Raw genomic sequence first — 26,517 nt, forward strand, 5'->3', positions numbered from 1 at the left:
TTAATAATTTTTTATTTCAAGAATTATCGAATGATAAGAGTGTTCTGATGTTATATTATTATTCACCGTATTTTTTAATATTAAAAAATTATTGAGCCTTGGCGTGAGCTTTTATATTCATAAATTAAGATTTGAATCTGTGTTTCGGGTTATCATGGACCACAATTTTCTTACTGTGAATGAAGCTTCAGGTATGAAACCTACATAACTATTCAATTGATTTAAAAGTTAAATTTATTATTATTATTATTATCATAGTTTTTGGTGGATTCTAATAATATTCGTTTGAAGGCTGGACAAGATTTTTATTGGATCGTCAATAACGAAGATTGTACCGTAGAGATTTTTTTTTTTCATCAGCATCTTTTTCAATGACAGTGACTAACGCAAAGTAAATGAACAAATAATGAAAAAATTTTTATTTAGTACCATTTTAGTTAATATAACTGGAATCATAAATTTTCGTTGACTTTGCTACACATTATTTTATGTTACTAGCGCTGTTATCGCCACTTTACATAAGTTTCTTCTCAATAAAATTATTTTTATTAATAAATATTAAAATGAATTCCGTCTAAATTGATAAAATTTCCCAAAACTATTATGAAATTGTAATTTGTTTTATTTTATGTTTGTTTGCTAAAAATCTGCATAAAATTTTTTAAAATAATTAATAGTTTTCTTAACAATGTCATCAAGTGTCATCATTTTGATGATCGTGATTCATATCATTGCAAAATATTTTTTTCCAAAAATTACACAACTAAGTTAATAACTTAGCTATGGATTTTTATAGGTTTTATTATAAGCTAGACAAGTCCTGTTATATATTATTCAATTATGCAACCAGAAGTAAAATTTATCGGCATGAGTCATAGCAATTTAAAAATATTTCAAATTATCTTTTTGACCAGTTTTTAATATTTAAATATTTAAATATTTTCGCATTCATTTATATTTTATTTTATTTTACCGCACAGCGTTTAACGAATGCAATTTTTAGCATTTCCGATCATTAATTTAACAATCTAAAATCAAAGTAAAGTCATTACAAATTGAATAATATTAATTACCGTTTGTTTAACAAAGTATTTTATTCATTCGGTTATTTAACCGAGCAGTGGTCGCTATCTTTATTATTATTTTATCCTGATTTGCTACAACGATTATAACTTATAACTTATAACTGTCCATTACTACGCTGATCATGAATAAAAGTAAAGTATGTAGTGATAAAATAATAATTGTCACTTATTTTCAGAACTATTGCGAGATCATCTTCACAACAAGTTTTGGACTAGAGTGAGTCCTTATCTCATCAGTTGCGGAATGATTTTTACATCGAGCTTGCTGTAAATAAAAATTAATTCAGGTTAAAAATATTCATTATTAATTTTATTGCTTGTTTAATTTATTTTAATCATAATTACATAACAATTAATTAAAAATTTCCAACTCCATATAACAGTTATAGAGGACAATTACCTTGATTAGTTGATTATTATCATTATCAATTACAACTTACAGAGTATTATCTACGGGCTTTACGGAAATGAATGAAACCCAAGTTCTTCGTCGATATAGCAGTTTTTCAGACTCCGGTTATTACACATTAATAATCGACATGCGCTTCAAGAGTAGCTACGTTAAATATAATTTATCAGTTTACCAATGAATTTTTATTTGAAAAATTAATTTTGACGTGTAATATAGGATTCAGCGTAATGTAACTAAAATCTGCAAGTACTAGTACTCATTATTAAGACTGACTATTGCATTTTACCTCATTCATCCACTGTTGACACAAGCAATAATTCTGCACAGTGAAAGTTCGTTACATCTTTCACGAGAGCTGATTGTAAGTATAGAAAATAAGAGTAATCTTATTTTAAATGTTACATTAAAATTCAAGACATTAACTTGCACTTTTACTTACATATTTTATTTTATTTTTCATCAAATATTCATAAATATAGTTGTCATTTCTTACTTATTTTCTTTCAGGCTTCTTGCTTTAAAATTTTTAACAAGACTTAATAATTGTCTACAAGTTTAAGCTCTGGTCGAATCTTATCTAAGACTCTTATATCACACAAATGTTTCCTTAGGCTTGTATAATTAATGGGACAAACAATTACGATGTCAAAGGTAAGAAAATATGAAGCTTAGTGATGAATTTAATGGTTATTGTTATTAGACATTATTAATTAATTTTTTTTTTTTCGGGTTTTCGCAATTCTCTTCCTGAATATCAGGATTGGTACCTAGTAAATTTTTTAGAAGAAAAATATTATTTATGATAACGATTAAAATTTATTAACGGTTGTCTTGACAATACAAGAATCACCGGCACTTATTCTTTTTATCCCTACCACATAATAAAAATATAAAAGCGTTCGACAGAAGGTATGGTAAGGAACTCCAACTCTACCTCGTCCCAAGTCGTTGACGGTGTGAGAGTAGGACCACTAAAAACATTTCATTTCTCCACCTGGCTCATTTCTATACACTCGCCGTTTTACTTTGTCGATAGCCATCCACGATCCCTCACGTGTACCCTGACTAATATTCAACTAAAAATATTTATTTAAAAATGAATAACTTTAAATATCATTGGAAATTGTTTATAAATTTCACTTGATTTTATCCATAAAAATAAATTTAAAAATCTTCAATAAAATTAATTGATATAAAAGCTCAAAAGTGACAAGTGCAAAATATTTACGGAGTGAATTAAATATGCTTAAATAATTAATTTAATTTTTATTTATTATAAAAGATATTCTAGTTTTATTTACTTTTTGTGGAATAATATTTAAAATAAAAATGAATAATTTAACGTGGTTTATTTTGATATTATCAGCAATTAAAATCTTTGCTGATGACAGTTTAAGTACAGCGGAGACTGTTGTTGTACCTGAAGTGCATACATTTAGAATAGCTAGTTCAAAGTACCGATCTGAATCATCGGAAGTGGATTCTGAATCAAATAATGATAGTAATGACGATAATGAAGATGATAATATGAACTGGCACACTTTGGCTGAAAATTTTGATTTTTACAACACCAAGACACTTGTTAAAAATTGGAAAGAAAATGAATACCCTGTGAATCCACAATGTGCTAAGGATATTACGCGATTTGTCAAAGGGCTGAGGAACCAAGAGCTTTGGGCTCTTAAAGGTATAAAATTTTAATTATCATTATCATTACAATAAATATTTTTGAAAGCTATTAGATAAGACTTTTAAAATTGATAACTATATTGCCGCTGATTATTTAACTTGAAGCTAAGAAGCAGATATTTGCGCGGGATTATTGGTAATTAAGCGGCGACAACCAGTTGAGCCTGAAAAGATTATAAGCACGCTTTCACTGATGATAGAATTGCGGTAGGAAGTGATGCTATAATACGTATAGGTTGCTCTACCCGATCAAGAACTTACTCCCGTCATGGTCCATAGTTAAATGATTCTGCGTTTACCAAATGTCATCGTACGAATGAGTTACGAAATATTTGCAAAAAAAAAAGTCTAAAATTATTTTATCAGCTGGCTAATAGCTAATAGGAGAAAGAGAAACTATTTATAGACACAAATATGCAAACATAAAGTAATATTAATTCAATTATAATAGAAAGAAAAAAGGGGACACCCAGTTGTCCAGTGGGCCCGTCTTCGTTTACCTACTTTCATTTTAAGGTTTCACTTTTAGCGGGCAAGCTCATTCTTTTAACATCGTGTGCAGATATATACATAAATTATAACTGTAATTTTTTATATGATAATTTTTTATGATTATGATAATAATGATGGTAAAAGATAGCAATTTAGTGGATATTTTTTTTATCTCAAGACAATTTTTTTTTTACAAAAAAGAAGAAATAAAAGCTTATTATTGTTTATTATAATTGTAAGTTTAAATCTTCGGATATTATATTTTTACGGGAAGAAGTAAATAAAAAGACCTTGAAACTGGCCATCGAAAGTTACGTGTAAGCGAATATGTAACAAAGAAGGGAAGAAGTATAAAAGTGAGTTAATCTTAGGAGTAAAAAAAGTTTATGCTACCGAGGAGTCTATTAGTTTTTTTGAGGCCAATGGAGCAAAGAAATCGAAACTGTAATTTAGAGTTTAAGGTAACGAGTATCCCAAGAACAGGTTAATGGGATACGAGAAAGATATATAAAGAAATCTAAGAAGAGAGTGTATTAAGCAATAATCTTGTTTGAGAGATTGAATTTTATTAAAGAGATGCTGTGACGTACAGAGAATTTCACTTCTCGATTTTTTCCGTAGCTAAGTATCACGCGATTAATGAAAAAAACCCAGAGATTCTTTCTTTGATACTTTCAGTACATTACATGTATAATGTTGTTATGTATAGAAAGTTTAAACCGATCCGATACCCCTACAACTACAACTCCAGCTACAACCACGGGTACGGCTCCTTTAAAATTGCCGCAATTATTAAAATTGCATAATAATTTTCGATATCTAGAGATATATACTAAACAAATAGGCTATATTGTGGCATTATTACGTGAGTCGGTCGTTACGCGCCGAAGAATCATCAATTGTAAAAAAAAAAATGTTAAGAACTTTCACGGAAATATGTTTTTTATATTAACTTAATTTATTCGCGCTATATTTCAAATATAATATTTACCTAGTTATTACTATTACGTTTTATCTGATGTAAGAAAATATCTAATTATGTATTAAGTATCTTTATTTAACTTCGAACTCCTTTTATAAATGTAACTCTACCCAGCAATTAGTTATCTCACTTTTTAAATAATAATAATAAACTAACAATAAGTTACCGCTGAATTCTTTTACTTGCAAGTCACCACCAACTGATGGTTATCTGTAATAAACAAAATTTTAATAAGAAGAAAAAATTATAACAATTTTTTTTTAAATCAAGAGAGAGAATTTTTTATTATACAAATGTTGAATAATAATAATAATAAAAACTGTTAATCATGACTTTTTATTAAAGTCATCAAGTAAAAGTTATTAATGCACTTATTGTACTCATCAAGTAATATTTTGTTGACAATTTATGAGTAATGATGTGCGAGAAAGTTGGCATTTTCCGTATTTTTTAGTTAATCCTACTTTTTATGTTGATCATAACTCATAACTCATCATTACTATTAGTATTATTATTATTATTCTTATTATTATTTAGATATATGTATATGTCTTTGTTGGTTATTGACATGCATAGAAAAATTACAGTAATGCAACAATAGAAAGCTAAGTAAAATATAGATATCAATTTATTGCAACTGTGATGATAAAAAAGATTAAATGAGTATAATTAAAATATTTATGACCGGTAGACTATACTTGGATGCGGTATGGCGTTTATGTTTTTTAGCGCGTACTTAACTTTTTGCTGGTATCTGCATGCCTGATTCATTTAGTTGATTATGTGCCTTGAGTTGTGGTAATTTCTTCGTACTCTATTTTCTCGGTATCTCGTAATATACGTAAGCCTGGAGAAAGTTTTAATATGTTACAGAATGATGAAATATGTGTTATCTCAATAGTTGGCTAATTTATGCAAGACATTGTTATATATTACGCTTTGTCCTTGATTTTTTTATTAAGGCTATTAATTAACATAATACTCACTTTTATTATTTTATTATTTAATACTATTTCTTCTTTTAGGTCACGATAATCTTTTTCAAAGCTATTTGGGACGAGGAAGTTTATATTGGCAATAAAAATAAAACTAAATATTTTAAAAGTTATTTTTTAACGGATAAATAGTAATCGGTCCGTGAACTTCTGAAAAAGCCTTGGTAGTGAACGTAAACAAGTAGTACTGAGTAGTGCAATCGATTGGCAAAGAAAAACCTGTTTTCTCAATTTTTATTTATTTGTTGATTACTTTTTATTACGCAGTCAATTCACAAAAACTTTTTAGAAGTTTAATTTACGTTTTAAATATTTTATTACTCAACTGAATTTTTGATTTACACCCGCGGGCATTAATTAATAAGTATTTTAAATAATTATATAAACAAATAAATATAGAGAAGAATATGATTAGCATACCTGATACTTAATATTAAATCTTTTACAGCGGACGATGCTTCTGGAAGATTCACCAACGGTTTCTTCTGGGGAAACTCGTACTTCATTGGATCAGCAACCGAATGTACTTACATCGGTTATAATTACACCAAAGCAAATGACAAGTTTGCGACATCGAGGAGTCAATCATCAGAACCAAAGAAAAAAAACGCTGGATTTTCTGGAAGTCAATTATTTTCAAACTCTCTTCCCGACCATCTGCCTTATAAACTTGGATTTTTTACACTTACTATTTTAGTAAATAACACCATTATAACCCCAGTCGTGAGTATTTAATTATTTTTATCATTATTAATTAATTATTTGTAATTAACATACCTTTTTATTCAGTCTAGATCTATTCAACTAGGTGTTTGTCTTCCATTTTCTTGCACCGCCGAAGACATTTTTATAATCGCTAGATTAGCGGCTAATGAAGATACTAAGAAACACTTTGCTATTGAAAAAGTTCGTGATCAACACAATCAATATGATATCTACTCAGATAACGTTTTTTGGACCCTTGTGTTAGTAAATATTCATTAAAATATCAATTTTATTTAAGGTTGGAGCTAATTAGTCTTATTTTAATTTTATGGAAATTAATTTAGCAGACATTTATTAATTTGAAAAATTTTTTTAACTAATAAATTATAGCAAAAAAAAATTAGAAGAAAAAATTGACATGTAGAAATTTTGAAAAATTAAAAATGCAAAATTTTTTGGAACAAATTTATTTGTTAAAAAAATTAAAAAATTATTAAATAGTTCATAATTATAAACTATTAAAAATTATTTAGTTTATAATTAATAATTATTGAATTATTAAAAATTATTAAATAGCTTCTGAACCAAAAAAAAGTAAACGAAAAAATAGAAGTAAAAATTAATAAATAAAAATATTTTTCATACTTTTTAGAGGAAGTAGTGTGATTGTGATTATACTGATGATTATTGGTACGATATTGGATTATTACATCACATTTACCGCGACAAGACAACAGGAAACTACCATTTACGATCTTGAGAAACATGTTCAGCTGAGGCATAGTATAAAATTACATCAGGAATTATCAAACGGTTATTTCAATACTAAATGATATTTAAATTTAAATTATATAAATATTTATAAATGTATATTTATTTAATAATTAATATTATTATTACAGATGGTTTGGATTCAGCGACGACCACGTCGACTAATAGCTGCAGTAGCAACGATAATAATAACAATAATGACATTGATGATGAAGAAGAGACTGCCAAGAGAAAAAATAAAATGAAGAGTCATAATCCGCTTAATAATACCCCGTCATCAGTTTCATCTGCTAATGATGAAGAGTTAAGCGTGATAAAGGAGCTTTTACTTTCATTTTCCGTGAGAGAAAACATGAAAACAATTTGCGATTCCTCTGTCGGAAGAGATACCATCAGCACTATTCACGGTTTGAGAGCCATCTCCATGGCTTGGGTTATCTTAGGACACACGTGCATCGTTATATTCAAGTACTCAGATAATATGGAGTACCGTAAAGTTGTTGAAAAAAATTTTCTCTTTCAAACGATAACCAGCGGTGCATTTAGCGTAGACACTTTCTTCTTCATGGGTGGTTTACTCGTGGCTTATCTGTTTTTTCGTACCAACGCGATGGGCGATCTCAATAAATTAACACAAGGAACCCATGGATTCGTTGCTGGGCTATTGAAGTTTATTGGTTTATTGCTTTACCGCTTTAGTCGTCTTACAACACCTTACATGTTTATTTTGGGCGTTGTGCAAGTTACCATGAAGTGGTTTCATGCTAATTCTGTATTCGAGCCACCGACTAATGACCATGAAAATTGTCCTAACTATTGGTGGAGAAATTTACTTTATATCAATACACTTTTTCCTGTTGATCAAATGGTTATTATTATTTTTTTTTTTAAGTGATATAATAAAGAAAGGAAATACTTTTTGAGACTAAATTTCAATAATTAATTCAAAATTAATTAAATTTTTTAAATATTAATTTTTAAGACAATTTATCATTGATAAACTTGGAGAAAAATTTTGTTGTTTCAAAAAGTAATTTTTTTCTCTAATTTAATGCTTGTGAATTAATGAAAATTAAATTAGCCGACATTTAAAAATTTTTGATTTTTTTATTAATTAAATAATAGAATTAAAAAAACTATTTTTTTTAATTTTCTACATGTGAAAATTTTAATTTTAATTTTTTAAAAATTATTTTTCAATAAAATAAATAATAAAAAATTTTAAATGTCGGCTAATTTAATTTTCATTGTGAATTAATCTATAAATAAAATCTATTTTTAGTGTATGCTATGGAGTTGGTATGTAGCAGATGATACTCAATTTTACGTAATTGGAGCAGTAATCTTAGTAATTGCAACCAATCACATAAAAGTCGCAACTGTATTTGTCGTTGCGCTACTTGTAAGTTCATGGCTGACTACGGGATACATTGCACTTATTAATAACCATATGCCAAGTATAGATGACCCGTTGGCGCTCTTTGATAAAATTTACGACAAACCTTGGACTCGAATGGGCCCATATTTAATCGGAATGTCCGTTGGATACATTCTTTTCAAGACTGATTGTAAAATCAAGATGTCCAAGGTAAAGATTGGTCAATCAGATTTATAGAAAAAAAATCATAAAATATTATTACATCAGTAATATGTTTAAATAAATTTATTTTAGGCTACGGTAGTCGTAGGTTGGCTCCTTTCGATAGCTTGTCTTTTAAGTTTGATCTACGGACTGTACGAAGCTGAACTTACACCAGTCACAGCGGCTGCTTATTCCTCATTAAGTCACAGTGCTTGGGCGCTCGGCTTATCTTGGATCATTATCGCCTGTAGTACCGGATATGGTGGTAATTATTAAGAAAAAAATTACGATAATATTTCATCGAGATATTTAGTAATTATTTAATTAATTTGATTGTTTCAGGATGGGTTAATGAAATTTTATCAGCCCCTATTCTATATCCATTTAGCAGAGTTACTTACTGCGCGTACTTAGTTCATCCAATAATTATTCGAGTATCTGCAATGCATTTAGATTTGCCATTCCACCTTGGCAAAGATACAGTTGTAAGTATAATTATAATTGTCTGTACAAAAAAAAATTTAATTAAAAAATCAAGTAAATAATTTTGAAGCTTCATTTTCTTGATTTGAGTAGAAAAATTCTTAAACTAAGAAATTTTTCTTGGTTTAAGTAAATTTTACTTGATTCAAGAATTTTTCGTCTTGATTCAAGACAATGAAACTATTCAAAATTATTTTCTTGGTTCAAGAATTTTTCTCTTGATTCAATTTAATTTTTTTTCTGTGTGAAAAATATTAAATAACCTCAAGTAATTTATTTAATTAAAATAATTTTAATACTTTCAGGTGATAGTATTTATCGGACAATTAGTACTGTCTTATCTGATTTCGTTTGTAGTTTCATTATGCTTTGAAGCTCCAGTTGTCAGTATGCTCAAAATTCTCTCACCCAAGAAAAAGAAAAGAATTTTCTAATAATTAAGACAATAAAAACTATATATTAAATGACAATACTTAAATTATAATTATATAAATATAATAATAGACGTAAACTTTTTTTTTTTTTAATCACTCAGAAGCATTTGCTACAACTACTCGTAGTTCATTTAATTTTAGGTATATAAATAAATTATTTTGATACATAAATATTTTTTTTTTTTTACAATGTGATTTATTTATAAAGTGTAATAAGTAATAATAATTATATTTTAATTAAAGAAAGTAATAAACAAATAAACCACTATATGAATTATTTTTAATAATCCGGTACCTTAAATAAGCTAAAAATAATTAAGATTATGAACCGTCGACAGCAACCTCCATTTCAACGTCAACAAAAAACGGACCTTCGGTAATAAAACTTTGTATTTTTTGCATTGTCGCATTGTCAAACCCATCAAAACTAACAAGACATTTAACAATATCAAATTTCAATTCTTTACACTCTTTAAAAGCTTCGGTATTTCTATTTAATAAAAATTCTGTAAGACCCGGGTAAGAAGCAATGTACTGCTGGCCCCACGGATGAGACGCTATTTCTAGTAGTACTTTCAAACTAGCTTGTTTAATGTCAGGAAACGGTTGCTTACACAACTCGACAATTATTTTCATTGGATCATCACCAAGAAAACCAAACCACGATTTTATTAACGAGCTTATGCGATTATTTTGCTTCGACGGATCGACGTGTAAGATCAGAGATAAATTATCTAACGCGCGGAGTCGAACGTCCGTCGGCATTTTATTAATAATTACAGCGATTTTATTCATTGCCAGCTCCATTGGCTTTCCTAAATTTTGCAGCGCATATTTACCGTCGATCGTCGACGCGACGTAGCCCAAAGTATCCAAGGCGTTCATCAGTAAAATATTATCGTCAGTCGTTTCGATTAACTCGAACAGAGAATAAACGACATTCGGATACTTAGCGAATATTTCGTCGGGTCGATTTTTAGCTACGCTGCCAAAGAACTTCATCAGCCCGGGGATCAAGAGGTTCGAGAGCGCGTTCTCATCCGGGTTTGAGATTTTTTTATTCAGATCATTCAATATTTCTCGCTGCTCAAGATAATTCAGACCCTCGTCGTACGTCGCGAGGTCTGTCAGAGCCTCGAGAGCATTAAGCTGCAGCAGAACGTCGTCATTCGCTAAGATATTAATGAGACTATCAAGTAAGCCGGAGCTCACAGAAGCTTCAAGGCATTCTTTCGAAGATTTTGCAATGTCAACAATAACTTCGTAAACTCTGAAGCTTATCTCGTCGTTTCTTGAAACTAACTTAGCGATAGTACGCAGTAAAATCCCGCTGTAAAGTGCTTTAGCTCCTGCTGGTTCAGCACCGACCTTTTTTATGACATCAATCGCCAGCTTAGCAACTCCGATATCCTGGTCTCCGATCCGCTGGACAATGGTATTCAACAAATTTATGTCTCCAATTAACTGAGATGACTTTGACGCAGCTACTTTCTTCAGCTCGCTTAAAATCAGGCTTTTGACACACGACTCCTGGTGAGACAAATGCTCCATCAGATCTGCTGGATGACGCTGGAAAATTTCACCAGGTTCCAACACGCTGAATAACGTCATACAGATATTACATACTCGTTCAACAATCTCCCTGCTAAAATTATTTAAAAAATTAAAGTTAATAAAATTTCAGTAATGACAAATAAAAAATAAGCTAGCATGACATTAAAGTTAGCAGTCACTTAAAAATTTTTTCCAAAAAATTATTTTTAAAAAATTGCATTTTTTATTTTTTAAAATTTCTACATGTCAATTTTTTTGCCATAATTTATTTGCTATAAAATTTTAAAAATGATTAAATGACTAAATTAATTTTCATTAAGTTAGCCGATATCTAAAGATTCTTATAAATTTTTTTATTGAAAAAATTAGTATAAAAAAATAAGAAAAAAAAACTTGAAAAACTATAAGTGCAATTTTAAAAAATATTTTTTTTTTTTCCAATTTAATAAATGAAAAAAAAATTAAAAAATTAGAAACGTCTGCTAACTTTAGTATTACAATGACAATGACAATTAAATAACGAGAAATAAATATATTACCTTTCATGATTGGAGGTTAGCTGACAAAAAAGCCGGGAATAATCCAAATTGGTAGCAACAATCTTCAATTCCAATGATGTTAAACTTTTTAATTTTATTTCAATTGCTTCCAACTCATCTTTCAACTCACTTTCATTAGTAATGTCACTTAAATAGCGTATTTTTCTTTCAAACCACTCTGATGCCATGATTACACTCAAATGTTTTTTTTTTCACTTAAAAAATGCTATTTCATCGTCACCGGAATTCTGATTTGCAATTATAATATTTTATTTAGTAATAAAATAAATTCTAACAATTTATAATGAATGGAGTACATAAAGTAATTGTTTTAATGTTCGCAACAATAAATGTAAAGGTAATTATTTGTTTTAATAATAAATATTATTAAAACTGATTGGTATACCAACAAAAGAGGTGCTGCCGCCTGACGGCGAAAAGAAGAAACTTCAACCCATTTTCTGATGAAAGGAAGTCTAATGAATTATTGTGTATGTATATACACATTAGATATGTGTAACACGTAAAAAAATGTACTATTGATTAAAAAAAAAATAAAATAATTAATAATTAATAATTATAATTGTTAAACAATGTCTTTACCTCGAGTGTATGAAAGTTAAGTAATAAAATGTGAAACGAATAAATAACTCTCCTTTGTTCTATGTTGACAGCTTATCGATGACAGCTGTCTAAAATACACGTGCTAATTACGCAATTGAGTTATTATTTGCAGAAAATAAATATACCATGAGCTAGATGTTTATAACGATGCTAATGATGACGACGACGACAAAGATGATCATTTTAAATTAAAACTAATTAATATTGAGAATAAGAATAAAAAATAATAAAAATAATTATTTGATTTGATAGCGACGTATCAGTTGGAGGCTTATCGATACAAATGCTTTTATTCCAGCGGTCTGGCATATTCCGCTTGACTCCAGGAAGTATGGTAATTACCCGTATATGTCTGTTACTTTGTGATAACGATATCTCACTGGTTAATTTATATGTTAAGCAGCTTTATTTCTTCGAGCGACACATTTGCAAAGACTTAGTCACCAACAGTTCAACATCGTCGTACCAGTGAATAAAAAGCTAAAAAGAAACAAATAAATATATAAATAAATCATACATCATACATACATCAATATATATATACATATATTTAGTATATCTATCTGAAAGTAGCTAGAAATTAAAAAGACATTTGCAGCAAGTGGCACATGCTGCCAGTAGCATCTTATCAGTTGATGCTCGACAAACTATTGAAACTTTATACCAAAATATATTTTTAAAATTCTTTCATATAAATTTACGGTAAGTTTAATAAAACATTATTTAAATTACTTACTTATCAATCTTAAATTTATTTAAAAAGACATAATAATATGTTTATTAAAATATTGTCATTTGTTTCAGACTTTAAAATGATATTTAATATCGAATGGTTTTTATTTTTGATTATTTTATTCAACATTTGCAATGGAGACTACACTACGGATTATTGGACGAACAAATGGCAGACAATGTGCCCGGATTTATACCCACATACATTCAAAAGTTACACACCAAGAGGCAATATGACTTACGGTAATTACACAAGGATACCTCATATCACAGGAATAAAACAATGTGCTCTATCATGCTGCACAACTTCGAGCTGCAACGTGGTGCTGATGTTTAATTCGACGTGTTATCATGTAAAGTGCAAGCAATCGGACAAGTGTGCGCCTTTGTATCGGCCCGAGTTTGTTAATTTGGTGGACCCACCAAGTATGGTGCTGATCAAACCAGTAGAAAACGACGTTACGTGGAACGACGTGCTGGGACAATTCTACGACACAAATCCGCTTTTAATTGACGCGGTATCTAATCGAGATAACATCATGCCAGGTATCAGTTGTATGGATAACAATGATTGCCAAGATAACCAAGTGTGTGTCAAACGCACTTCTTCTGATGACGATAAAACCGCGATTGGAGTTTGCGAGGACATACAGCCGGAGTTTGAGATGAACACGGAGGTAAAATCTAATACTAAGAGTATGGGAGCAAAGCCGGTAGTGAAGAAGCAGCTGGTGGTATCTGCGGTGTCTAAAGAGGTCCGATTGCCTGACAATCAGGTTACTTTGTCGGCTTTCACTGTCCCGGCCGAGCAGGGCAACGAGCACTACAACTACGCTTGGAGCTTGCTGAGCCAGCCGGAAGGGCACACGGGAACAATGACTGATCAAAATCTCCCCACAGTAAAGCTGAGTAATTTATCCGAGGGACTGTACAAGTTTAGAGTGGTGGTAACCAGCTCAAACGCTTATGGAGAAGCTTATGCTAATGTCAGTGTCTTACCACCGAAGCGAATAAACAAGCCGCCGATAGCGATCATCTCTCCCGCGTCTCAGATCGTTAAATTACCCAACACTGGCGCCGTGCTAGATGGATCTTCAAGTACTGACGACGATCGCGTCGTTTCTTATCACTGGGAGCTACAGCAGGGCCCCATTGGTTATCAGCCGAATCTTGTGGATACTCCAACACTGCAGTTGGACAATCTTATCGCGGGGAATTACACATTCAAGCTGACTGTAGAGGACTCGGATCATGTTACTAATTTTACAACCGCAAATATAACGGTGCTTAAATTAATCGACTATCCGCCGAGCGCAAACGCCGGGCAGGATATAATTATTTACTTACCACAGAATACGATTACGTTGAACGGAAATCTGAGTACTGACGATCACGGAATTGCCAGCTGGGAATGGACCAAGAGTCCTTCAGATCAAAATAAAGCTGTTGATATGCAAAATACTCGGACGCCGTACTTGCAATTGTCTAATTTAGAGGAAGGGATGTACACGTTTGTTTTGAAAGTTACCGACGATTCCGATCAATACTCCACCGCAGAAGTTCATGTGTTTGTTAAACCTCCGACTAATAGACCGCCTAAAGCTGAAGCGGGTAAAGACATCACTGTAGCGCTACCGCAGACTAGAGTTAAGCTTGATGGTAGCAATAGTAAGGATGATATCAAAATAGTTTCTTATCACTGGGAACAGTTGTCTGGGCCGAATAAAGCCGAGTTTTCCGCGGCTAATAAATCGGTTACTAATGCTACTAAATTAACTAAAGGAGTTTATAATTTTAAATTGACTGTCATTGATGACAATGGTAACAAAGATTCGGATACTGTAAAAGTTGAGGTGACGCAGAATAAAAATGCTCCGCCTAAAGCTAATGCCGGAGGAGATCAAATTGTAATGGCTCCTATTAGTGCGCTGATTATTAATGGATCTCAGTCGACGGATGACTTGAAAATAAGCCAGTGGCTTTGGATAAGAGATCCGACCAGCTTGGCTATTGGTAAAATAATCGACGATACTAATCACTCACCGATTTTGATGGTAACTGACGTTGTTCCCGGAAGATATGTGTTCAAATTAAAAGTTTCGGATGATCAAGGCTTGAGTAGTGAAGATACTGTGTCAGTTATTGTTAAATCTGATCCCCAGCTACTGAATCTTGTTGAATTGACTGTGAATATTGGAGCGCATTTGCTGACAGAATCTCAGAAGAATTCTCTGGTGGTGAAATTACAAATGCTACTGCGAGAAGAAGTCTCGATTGTTGTAAGAGACTTGAAGCCTGAACCTCGCACTGATCGCGCTTGTTTGATATTTTACGTCGAGCGAAAGGACAAGAAATCTTCGATGACCGGGCGAGAAGTTGTGGATAGATTGAAAGAAAAGTTCAAACAAGACTCGGGACTCTTACAACTCTCGGTTACGGCGATTGACACTGTTATTTGTCAGAATAATTGCTCGGGTCATGGAGTTTGTGATGAAGAGTCACGGCAGTGCTTATGCGAAGCTTTCTGGATGCAAAACTTAATACAAAAGTACTTTGGAAACGGAGAGTCTAATTGCGAGTGGAGTATTTTGTATGTTATAATTGCTTTGCTGGCGCTGGTGATTATTTTCATTGGTTTTATTTGGAGTTTCATCTGTCTCTGTCAGCGGATTTGCGCTGGTAAGAGTCGCACGAGGTTCAAGAAAAAGACTACAAGGTACTCTCTTCTTCAGCCGCATCTTGCGGATGATGACGACAGCGGTGGAGCGTTTCTGCAACGTAAAATGGCCATTTCGGAATCTGATACTGAGTCTGATGATGTTTTATTCGAACATCGGAGAATTAATAATAAAAATAATTATGATCATAATATTAGAATTAATAATAATGGAAAATCCCGAAATGGATTTATTAAAAATAACTCGAAAATTAAAACATGAAATTAAACTGAGTATTATATTTAATTTGATATGGTAAACTATTACACAAATTTTTCTAAAAAATATATTTAATATATATACTATAAATATAATATATATTCATTTCTATAGCTTTATATTTTTTAAGATAAGAAAACGATGCACATATTTTCCTGTAAAAGTATAAAACATACTACCTAGTCTTCTGTGGCTGTTGAACGAAAAAATACCAATGTATATTATAAATTATAAAATAACCCATTTATATAAATATATAAAGTAATTATTCTCTGGATTTATGTGTATAAATATTAATTTTATTGATTTTTTTTAGAGAGTATTTATTTTAATTATAATTTAAAAACATCTGTTTGCATTTTGTTGAGATAAAATTTTTATTGTTTTTTTTTTCTGTGAAACTAGACAATCATAATAATCAATCAATGATCCATTTATAAATTTCTATAATAATAATAATAATAATAAATTAATTAAAAATTTTATGCTAACATTTTTTTTAATTAATAAGTTTCGGATTTCTTAAAATCCCATTTGAAATTCAAAATTAAATGTCAGCTGCGCGCGCTTTTAAAATATTGCTTCTCGGCAATTCTCGGGAATCTTCGTCTCGGAGCGAAACTTTTATTTACACATTCACATTCATCTGAATCTGTTTAGATTCGGCACACTTATACCACGTGTGCGATCATATCATGTGTTTTTTTAAATATCAATATTTAATAGTTTTAACTATTAAAAAATAGTAAAATTATTGTAAAGTGTAGTTTTTTATATTTTTATTCAGAAGAAATATAAAGTGTGTTTTATTAATACAAGATTTGTGTTAAATGTGGAAAGGTTTATACTTAACCTTAAAGTTTTTTAAATAATTATCTAACTTTTTAAAAGTTTAAATAAAAAGTCAAAATGAAGGAAAAACGTGTTCGTCATAAAGAAACTAATACATTTAAGGTAATTATTACACATAATTATAATTATTTATATTTAAAAACACCGACTTTTATTTTGACATTGATTATAACTGACCTACAACAATTCATAATTTTTTTTAAAATTTATATAATAGTTGATTTGTTTTATCAATTTAATATACAATAATAATTTTCATTTTATTTAATAAAATTACATCACTATACACTCAATAGAATCATATTAAAACGAACAAATTTGTAATTAAATTATATTTTCAGTTTAAACGATTTGGTGATCGAATTGAGGAAATCAACGTCGATGTATTTCACCGTATCCGCCACAGAAATGAAGATTCTGATGATGAAGAACAAGTTGAGACTTTGTTTTATAGAACATTACTAAAATGGAACATGATAAATTTAACCGAGGGCTACAAAAAATTCCGAACGGAAGTAAAAGGTGTAGTCACGCTGAAACAGTTGATAGAGTTCAAGCAGAAGGTGGTAAACTCGCTAAAATATCATTTAAAAGTAAACGACCCTGCTTATCTTCAAGCAATATTAGAGATGGTTGTGGCAGCAGCTCGAGATCTCCAAAGAGAATTTCACGAATTCATTCCAGACTTCCTAGTTATCATAATCGACTTGCTCAATACTCAAGACCCTGATGTTTTGGAGTTCACATTCACCAACCTAGCGTACCTGTTTAAATTCATGTGGGTTTACTTCGTAAGAAATATTGACACGACCTTCGAAATTTTACTTCCTCTTCTAGCTGATAAGCGGGTATACATCAACAATTTCGCAGCTGAAAGTTTTGCTTTTGTCGCTAGAAAAATACCTGACAAGGATCAAAATTCTTTTTTGACACTTTTGTTCTCTGCTTTGAAGAAAAAGCCCAGTGGTGTCCACGGTTGCGGTAAATTATTGTTCGAAGTTGTCTCAGGAGTTCCCGGAAGATTTAATTCTTATGCTAAAAAAATGTTTAATCTTTACTTCCAAGTTCTTGGAGATGAAAATATTGATTCTGAGCTAGCATTTGGAGTTTTGTCGAAAATTTTTGAATGTATTAATCATTCAATCAATCCAGCTCACAGTAAAGTTTTCTGGGATGTTATTTTTCAGAAACTAGATCAGAATTTGAAGAGCGAAAATGAAAATGTTTTAGTACCTCTTGCAAAGCTTTTACTAATTGTTTTGAATCATAGAGGTGGAAGGATGTTGTTAGACCCAGTGTTACTAACTTCGTTAATCATCAAAGGAATTTCTATCTTTAAAAACAAGAGTGATTTAGTATTACATGAATTTATTGAGCTGTCTGTGTCAATATTATTAGCAGAAAATATTCAATTATCACAAGAAACTTCCCCTAAATTAACTTCGGAGCTTCTATCGATCAGCAAAAAAGAAATCTTGATTGAAATTATTGAAAAACTCGTCAATTATTCTTCATTTAAGTCCCAGGTGCTTTCCATAGCTCTTCAGAAAGATGTTTTGACGAAAGAATTTACTAATATTGATTTGAACTTGCTTATTAAAATTGTTTCGGTAAGAGCACCACCAAAACTCAACGGAATTAATCTTGACAAATTGAGGGAAATTAATTTAAATCTTCACAAATATCCTAATGATACATTCACGATTTTAATTGAAAAACTTAAACAATGGGACGAGGCAGACGATATTTCTGAAGATTCTTTGAAGATAATTACCATTTTACCCTACGTAAACATTTTAATGCGACAAGAATTAATCACAGTTTTGAAGCAAGTTTTAGTTTCGATGTTTGAAAAGCTCCTTCAAGATGAGTCAATTAATAAAATTGAAAAGAGAAGTTTCGCTTTTCTATTAACTCTCGAGTCTATTGTTCATCTGTTGACTGAAGAAGAAATTGACCAACTCCTGGAAGAATCTACAATAAATTTTGAAACTTTAACCGCCAAGTATTGGGACAATACAAATATTTTGAACGCAGTTGATTTATTTTACACTCATATTTCATCTACAAAATTTAAGGACAAGTATATCAATGCTCAAACTTTTGATTCTTTAAATAGTCATCTAGCAAAAAAGCTTGCTTCGCCTTACCGAAATGTCCGGCTGATTGTTTGTCACCTTTACTATCTTTTCAAGGATGTTAAAGAGATTTTTATCAATAAAAGCAATGATTCCAACAGTGTCTTGGAGCTTATGTTCATGGCTGAGAGCATCGAGGTCTCTGTTCAGAGCTACCGAGATCGGTTGTCTTATTTGCAAGCACTGTCATTTAAATCCAGAAGTTTAATTGAATTACATCCGAGATATTATCACGGACCATTGTATTTCTTGCTTGGAAATTTCTTTGTAAATTTCTCACTGCTCTGGGAACCAGTCAGCCAAATAATTGCTACGTACGCAACTGGAGAATTTACGGATTTTTGGCCAACTTTTCTTGGAGAATTGAAAAAAAATTTTGATACGCCTAATTCTTGTGCCAGTGAGCTATTTTCTTGTGAAATTCTTAATAATTTATCAAAATCATTGATCACAAATGATAAACCTGACTATAATAATTACAAAACTTTACTCTGGACGTGTATGAACAAGTTTCCTGAGTACTCTGAAGCGCGAAACCGTGATTTGACGGTTTTGTTTATAAATTTTGTTGAAAGTAATTACTTTACATCTAATTCTGACACTGCCAAATCTTTTAGCATTGAGAAAAAAGATTTAGACAAAACAGGAGATGAAGAAGTTGTAAAAGAGCTTGAAGATCTTAACGATGAGGAAGAAGAAACTAAAGAAGACTCTGAAAAAACTGATGATAAAAAAATAGAAGATTTGCCGATAAAGAAAATGAATTTAGTAAAAATGGGTGGTAAGACATCAAACTTCAAGCTGCTTTTAGCTCAACTGAAATTGTTTTCACAGATGCACAACCCTAGATCTTTGTACCGAGAACGAGAAATGTACGAAATTTACATGGACTTGTTAAAAACAAAGAGCATGGAGTTGCAAAAAGCAGTTTTAGATTGTATCTTTACTTACAAACAAAGAGAGTTACTCCCTTACAAGGAGCACTTGTACGGATTAACAGACGAGAAAAATCTAAGGAACGAATTAGCACGTTTCAAAGTCGTTGATGATCACGCACCTTCTGAAACTATAAAGCCCGAGGACCGGCCAGTTGTTATGCCAATTCTTATGAGACTCATTTACGCAAAAATGGTGACTCGAGGTACAGGACGTGCTGCTGGTGCTGCTGGAGGATTGGCGAGAAGGAAAATAATAGTGAGGTTTTTGATGGGAGTTAAGGAAGAAGAAATGATGTTGTTTGCAGAAATGGCCTGCAAGCCTTTTGAAAAGTACCAAATAAACTTCTTTACTGATGATCAGTTTAAAGACATAAGAAGATTGACGACTGACTTGACCAAGAATGTAGATCTTTCCAACATTATTATTCACCCGGAACGTTTAAGAAGCGCTATTAATTTGCTGTCAATATTAATTGAAGAGTTTGGAGGGAAAATGTCGAAGAATTTGCTTCCTAGACTTCTCGCGATTCTTCTTTGTGCCTTGGCTCAGATAAACGGGATCTTAAATCGCTCGAAAAATGTCCTTTCAGGATTTCTATCGATCACAAAAGAGCTGAAAAATACTTGCATGGGAATCCTCGGAAGATTTTTTGAACACTTTGAAACCTACGAATGGTCTCAAGCAGAACTAGATGCTTTGTTTGACGTTGCGGTGTTTCCTTGGCTTGAAAAATTACCAACAGAAGGAGTCTACAGTCCTACAGTTCTCTTGAAACTTTTCAGTGCATGGTGTCAAAATCCGCGATACCACTGTCTTCTTATAAAGCATCAAGAAGATAATCAGAACATTATATGTTTGCCTTTTATCATGAAGCTGCTTTTGGGAGAAAAGACTCACCACTCTGTTGTCAATACAATTCTCGAAATGATCAACAATTTATTAACTTTGCAAGATTATGAGAAAATGGAAGTAGATGATGCTGATACACTGCCTATTGTCCCTTTGAACCCGACGAATATCTTAGAAGTCAACGCAGAAACTGCCTTGCCCGGAAAGTTCATCAATTACGGATCCGCGATACTCTTGCCGTACGTTCCAGATGTTCTAGAGTTCCTAAAACGAAGGTTGCTAAAGTCCAAAATGAATGTCAAGAAAATCGAGGCTGCGATACTGTCTAGAATTTCAGAATTGAGTCTCGATCCTGAAACATCCAACACTTTAACTCTTTTGTTGATACCAATTGCAGTTAAACGGGCATCCAGAGGAGAATCTGATCAAATAATTGAAGAACTTCTCATTACTATAACGAATTTATTGAAGAATGTGGACAAACCTCAAGAACATTTGAAGTCTCTTTTGCCTTTATTGTTCTACATTTCTTCAGTGTCTTTGAGAAAAAATCTGTTAGAGATATTCAAGACAATAGTTTCAAAAGAAACAATGATGCGCAATCTGGAGCTTTTGGTATCTTTGAATGCTATGAATCCACGATGGGTCGAACAACCAGATTGTGAAAAAAGGCTTGAAACTTTCCAACAAATAAACTCAATTATATCCAGCCAAGATGATGAAGTTTCAAAGACACTTACTCTTGAATTTGGAGTTGCTGTTTTGTACAATTGTTACCATTTTTTGAAACACGAAACAGATTTAGCGCTGAGAAGTGAATCTAGATGGTGCATAAACGCTTTGGGAGTGAAATTAATTAACATGTACAAGTCGAATAATGTTGACAGGTTGTACTTGATTGAAGATACGATATTGAGTTTGATTAAAGAAGGAATTAAGAGTAAAAATGATCACATTAGGTTACAATCTATTTCATTTCTTGGTACTTTGTCTATGAACTGCTACGATGCTCATCCTGTTTTCCGTGATCTTCATTCACTGACAAATAAAAACGATCCTGAAGTTGATTTCTTTGAAAATCTTCAGCATTCTCAAGTGGGTAGAAGAGGAAGAGCTTTGCTTAAATTTTGTAGCTTTGCAAAAACTTTAACAAAGTGTCCAAACATCAAGACTTTAACGCAGTTTATTTTTCCACTTGCTTCTTCGTTTCTTTGTGATGAAACTTACGCTTCCAAAAATAGTATCGTTGATGCTGCTATTGAAACTATTGGAACTATCTGCAGGTTATTGCCCTGGCATCAGTATTCAGTGATATTGAAATATTATTTGGATAAAATTAATAAAGTTAACGAGTTTCAGAGGCAAGTTATCAGGATAATTATCGCTATTTTGGATGCTTTTCATTTCGATTTGGTTAAACTGAAAACCGTTGATAAAATTATCGAAGATCAGAAGACAATTGATCCGCCGGAAAAAGAAATTGAAGTTGATAGTGAAGAAAATAAACCAGAGGAAGATACAGTAGAAGAAACTAACGAAGAGCGATTAGATGAAGAACTGGCGAAGGATGAAGAAAAAGTATCAGAAGAAACTAAAGAAGAATCAGCAGAACTTGTTATGGAAAAATTAACGGTTCTTTCTCAATCGGCTGCCAAAAAATTGGTCTTTGATATCACTCACACACTTTTACCACAACTAAACCGTTCAATTTTGTCGCGAACTCAGCACGAATTGAGCCACAAGGTCAACAGAAAGCGCAGTGGATATGAAAAAGAAGAAGAAGAATTGATGCGGGTGCCAATAGCTCTTGCTCTTGTTAAACTATTGCAAAAACTTCCAGGCCCAATACTTAACAAAAGTCTTTCGGGTATTTTCATGAAGCTCTGCACATTTTTGAAGTCACGTTTGGAGTCTGTGAGACGTTCGACGCGTGAAATACTCGAGAAGATAATGATAACGCTTGGACCAGACTTTTTGCATCACTTATTGAAAGAAATGAATTCTCTTTTGACAAAAGGCTTTCAAATTCACGTTCTTGCTTATACGATCCACGCAGTTTTAAATTCATTGAAACCTTATCTTCAATCCAATCATATCAATAATAATCTCCAAAGTATACTTCAAGTTTGCAAAGTTGATTTGTTTGGATTGACTTCAGAAGAAAAAGAAGTCAAAGCCATAATAAAAAATGTTTCTGAAGCAAAATCAACTAAGAGTATCAGTATTTTCCGTATTCTTGGTGAATTTATCAGCGAATCTTGCCTCATAGATCTCGTACAACCCTTCTATGAAATTTTATGCAGCACTAGAAGTCATAAAGTTCTGATGAAGGTTGTAGAATCTTTAAACAACATTTCAGTTGGATTAGCAGACAATACTTTCATAGAAGACATAAAGATCCTGCAATTTATTGGTGGTATTGTTTCCAAAAGTATTCCCAGCTTGACCTCAAAATCTGAAGATAAAAAATCTGATAACAAATCCGACAAGCCACAACTTGACAAACCAGATTGTTATATTATTCCTGCTGCACCTAAATCCCGGATGGGAATAAAAACAGCTTCTAAAACTTCTGCTGATGCTAATGAACACGTGATAACAGAATTCGCTATGAAACTTCTCCACATTCTTTTGAAACGAGACAAAGTCACCGGACCAGAGTTCAAAGATTATATGGATCCATTAGTGCCAATTATTGCTGACAATTTGAAATCCCAGCACATCAAACTAAGTACCTTGTCTCTCCAGTGTATCAACAAGATTCTACTCATGAATTTGGATTCTATTCCTCAGCACATCGAAGGTATCTGCGAAACAGTCTTCAGTATTCTTCACAAGTACGGTTCTGCTGGATTGGCAAAAGGAGATAACTTTGAGCTAGTGACAGCAGCGTTTAAAACAATGTCTACTTTTGTCAGAGATATGAAGACTTTCAATATAACTCTTAATCAAATAAAAGTTCTGATTTTGTACATAGAACAGGATCTTTATAACAACGAACGTCGTGCTACTGCGTTCAGTTTGATAAAAGCAATTATAGAGAGAAAAATAAAGGCATCGGAAATACACCAAGTTATTGAAAAAGTTGCTATTCTTAGCGTTACTTCAGATTCTGTTGATGTTCAAAAACAATGTAGAGAAGTGTTTTACAAATTCCTTATGGAATATCCTCTGGGGAAGAAATTGGAGAAGCACTTGTCGTTCTATTTGGCTCAACTGAGTTATGAATTGACTCCTGGACGGATGAGTGCTCTGGAAATGATCCACGACATCATCAACGGATTTCCAGAAGAAATTCTTATAAAACAATCTGCATTGATATTCCTCATGGTTGGTGCTAGACTTGTCAACGATGAAGACCCTACTTGTTGTAAATTCGCTGCTAAGTGTGTCAAGGTTTTAATTACTCGCGTTAATCATAATCAATGTCTCAAACTGTTTGAAATTGTTCTTCAGTGGTTGAAAGACAGCAATTTATTACACAGGCGTCTTGCTGTTCAACTTTGCGGAATTTTTATCGCTGTTAAAAAAGAAGCGTTTGAAACACATTTAGAAGAACTCTTACCGCTGATTCTTAAACAGTTTTATGCTAGTGACTCTGAGAACCAGGAAGAAGGCAAGTTTGTGTTGAAGAAAACAAGAAGAAATAATCAAGTTACTATTAAAGATTTAGATAGAGTCAAAGATCACCTTGTCTTTCAAACTCTGCAGTTGACGTTGAAAATATCTTCTTACTGTCAAGTTTTTTTGAAGTCTGATAAGTATGTTGATCAAGTACAGTCTCTTGCTGAGTACGCGCAATCCTTTTTGGCTCACCCGCATTTGTGGGTCAGGTTGGCTGCCACTCAGCAAATTGGATTCATTTTGGCAGCTATTGATGAAGAAAAGTTGATTAAAATTATTCAGGAGTCGAAAAGTAAAACTGTCGATGTGAAGAAATTTAAAATTAAAAATGATTTCAACGATGAAGATGATAGTGAAGAAGATGATGATGATGATGATGATGAAGAAAGCGATGATGAAAAAGAAGAAGAGAAAGAATTAAACAATACAAATAATATAAAAGGATACATTTATTCAAATCCAATAAAAACATTGCGGAGTCTTAGTTTAGATCTGATCGCACAATTATACCCAGAGATGAATGTAGAAGAATTATCTGACCAAGTTGTTAAAAATTTAGTATTTATTGCTCGAGTAATTAAATCTATACCTTGGAGTAATGACACACCTGACAAAAGCGAAGATGCTGCAAATAACATATCTATTTTCTGGTTATTAAAAAGATTAAAGAGGTCTGTTAATTTTGAGATTAGGCAATATTCAAAATCACCACATGTGGTAAGTAAAAAAATTATTTTTTCTTTTTAAATATTTCAATCTTTTATGATACTAAAACCAGCAAATATCTGACAATTTTTTTAAATTTTATAACAAATAAATTACAATGGAAAAAAAATATTCTAAAAAATTTTCAGTTATATTTTTTTTTATTTCTACATGTGTAATTTTCTTCATAGTAATTGAATTGTTAGAAAAATTTGTAAGATATCAGTTGATTTTAGAATGAAATTTTTTATACTAATTAAATTTTAATTATTTCAGAGAACAGCTGTATTCAAATGGATCGCAGGAGTGGTAACAACAATAGACATTGATCCATTTTTGAAGCCTATTTTATTCCAATTAATGTCGCCACTTGTAAGAGAAATGTTGACTACTGAAGAATCAAGTGAAGCATTAAGACAATTGTCCAATGAAGTTGGAAAATTGATAAAAAGAAGAATTGGTGATGAGCTTTACAATTCATTACTTGTAAAGGTTCAACAGAAAATAGAGATCAAAAAAGCTGAGCGAAAGAAAAATCAAAAGCAACTGGTAATTTTTTTTTTTATTGATTTTACTTTATACAAATTAAAACTATAAAGAAATTTTTATATTAATGATTTATTTTTGTATTTTTCAGTTTATCACGAATCCAGAGTTGGCTGCAAGACGTAAAATTGCCAAACAACAGAAAAAGAAAGAAGCGACGAAAAGAAAAAATGCTCAAATTCGCGGAAAAAAAGTGTACGCTAAAAAACGTAAATTACAAGATGATGATTAGTAAAATTATAGATAAAATTTTTATAATTTATGTACATAAATTTTTAATAAAACGAGTGATTATAAATAATTTTAGATGGTTAGAATTAATAACACATCATTTAATTCCCAGTCATTTGCATTTCGATAGAAACAACGTTTAATTAAAGGCTTGAAGAGGGATGATTAATTAAAAAGGAGACAGAAGATTGGAAGAAGGACACGGGACAGCAAGAGTTGATTGTCCTAGATGTTTTATAATTATGAGGACTTTAGATTTTAATTTTTGAATGACAATAAAAAATAAAATTTATTTTTCGTAATTTTATAAAATTTATCTTAAGTACATTAGAAGTATTTTATGAAGATTTTTCATATTAAAAAAAGGATATAAAAAATTAATATCAATTGTTAAAAAATCTTAGAAAACTAAAATAATATTTGTAAATTAATAATTCGAAAGTGATAGAGTTTAATATTGCGTGAATATTATTTCATTACCTGAAAGGCATAAGATAAAAACAAAAAGCAAGATGCTTTTGAAATTAAAAATAATAGAGAAAATAAAATATTTAATGAACTTCTTGATACGAAACATTAAAATATGATCAATGTAATTATTTTCATTGTTTAAAGACA

General features: G+C 31.4%; 4 protein-coding genes and 3 long non-coding RNA genes across 9 annotated transcripts; 4 read left to right on the forward strand and 3 right to left on the reverse strand.

Moving 5' to 3' along the window:
- Window positions 1-397, forward strand: LOC123274669. Its single transcript, XR_006511547.1, has 2 exons — window positions 1-191; window positions 259-397. It is a non-coding gene; the product is annotated as an uncharacterized LOC123274669 (long non-coding RNA).
- Window positions 398-903: 506 nt separating this feature from the next.
- On the reverse strand, window positions 904-1,874 carry LOC123274673. The gene is made up of 3 exons (XR_006511548.1): window positions 1,784-1,874; window positions 1,486-1,641; window positions 904-1,350 (listed from the first exon to the last, which is right to left on the reverse strand). It is a non-coding gene; the product is annotated as an uncharacterized LOC123274673 (long non-coding RNA).
- On the forward strand, window positions 1,778-9,637 carry LOC123274671 (nose resistant to fluoxetine protein 6). Of its 2 annotated transcripts, XM_044742415.1 has the most exons (11): window positions 1,778-1,858; window positions 2,005-2,148; window positions 2,864-3,184; window positions 6,104-6,378; window positions 6,445-6,620; window positions 7,013-7,173; window positions 7,263-7,999; window positions 8,414-8,719; window positions 8,804-8,978; window positions 9,056-9,198; window positions 9,502-9,637. In XM_044742415.1, the coding sequence occupies exons 3-11, from the start codon at window positions 3,025-3,027 to the stop codon at window positions 9,628-9,630; spliced, it is 2,262 nt and encodes a 753-aa protein (XP_044598350.1). In that variant the 5' UTR covers window positions 1,778-1,858; window positions 2,005-2,148; window positions 2,864-3,024; the 3' UTR covers window positions 9,631-9,637. The 2 variants fall into 2 exon arrangements, with proteins under 2 accessions (XP_044598350.1, XP_044598349.1); XM_044742414.1 differs by lacking the exons at window positions 1,778-1,858; window positions 2,005-2,148 and having other exon boundaries at window positions 2,690-3,184.
- Window positions 3,092-6,195, reverse strand: LOC123274674. Its single transcript, XR_006511549.1, has 3 exons — window positions 6,076-6,195; window positions 5,402-5,507; window positions 3,092-4,870 (listed from the first exon to the last, which is right to left on the reverse strand). It is a non-coding gene; the product is annotated as an uncharacterized LOC123274674 (long non-coding RNA).
- Window positions 9,638-9,803: 166 nt separating the features above from the next.
- LOC123274672 (26S proteasome non-ATPase regulatory subunit 5) lies at window positions 9,804-12,094 on the reverse strand. Its single transcript, XM_044742416.1, has 2 exons — window positions 11,724-12,094; window positions 9,804-11,275 (listed from the first exon to the last, which is right to left on the reverse strand). The coding sequence occupies exons 1-2, from the start codon at window positions 11,909-11,911 to the stop codon at window positions 9,952-9,954; spliced, it is 1,512 nt and encodes a 503-aa protein (XP_044598351.1). The 5' UTR covers window positions 11,912-12,094; the 3' UTR covers window positions 9,804-9,951.
- Window positions 12,095-12,311: 217 nt separating this feature from the next.
- LOC123274670 (dyslexia-associated protein KIAA0319) lies at window positions 12,312-16,292 on the forward strand. Of its 2 annotated transcripts, none has more exons than XM_044742412.1 (3): window positions 12,312-12,681; window positions 12,748-13,049; window positions 13,152-16,292. In XM_044742412.1, exon 3 carries the CDS (start codon window positions 13,160-13,162, stop codon window positions 16,016-16,018), a length of 2,859 nt encoding a protein of 952 aa, XP_044598347.1. In that variant the 5' UTR covers window positions 12,312-12,681; window positions 12,748-13,049; window positions 13,152-13,159; the 3' UTR covers window positions 16,019-16,292. The 2 variants fall into 2 exon arrangements, with proteins under 2 accessions (XP_044598347.1, XP_044598346.1); XM_044742411.1 differs by having other exon boundaries at window positions 12,751-13,049.
- Window positions 16,293-16,691: 399 nt separating this feature from the next.
- Window positions 16,692-26,111, forward strand: LOC123274675 (small subunit processome component 20 homolog). Its single transcript, XM_044742417.1, has 4 exons — window positions 16,692-16,969; window positions 17,209-25,134; window positions 25,399-25,671; window positions 25,760-26,111. Exons 1-4 carry the CDS (start codon window positions 16,925-16,927, stop codon window positions 25,898-25,900), a joined length of 8,385 nt encoding a protein of 2,794 aa, XP_044598352.1. The 5' UTR covers window positions 16,692-16,924; the 3' UTR covers window positions 25,901-26,111.
- Window positions 26,112-26,517: the final 406 nt, after the last annotated feature.

The sequence above is a fragment of the Cotesia glomerata genome, unplaced genomic scaffold (genome assembly GCF_020080835.1).
Source record: "Cotesia glomerata isolate CgM1 unplaced genomic scaffold, MPM_Cglom_v2.3 scaffold_52, whole genome shotgun sequence".
In the NCBI taxonomy this organism is placed as follows: domain Eukaryota; kingdom Metazoa; phylum Arthropoda; class Insecta; order Hymenoptera; family Braconidae; genus Cotesia; species Cotesia glomerata.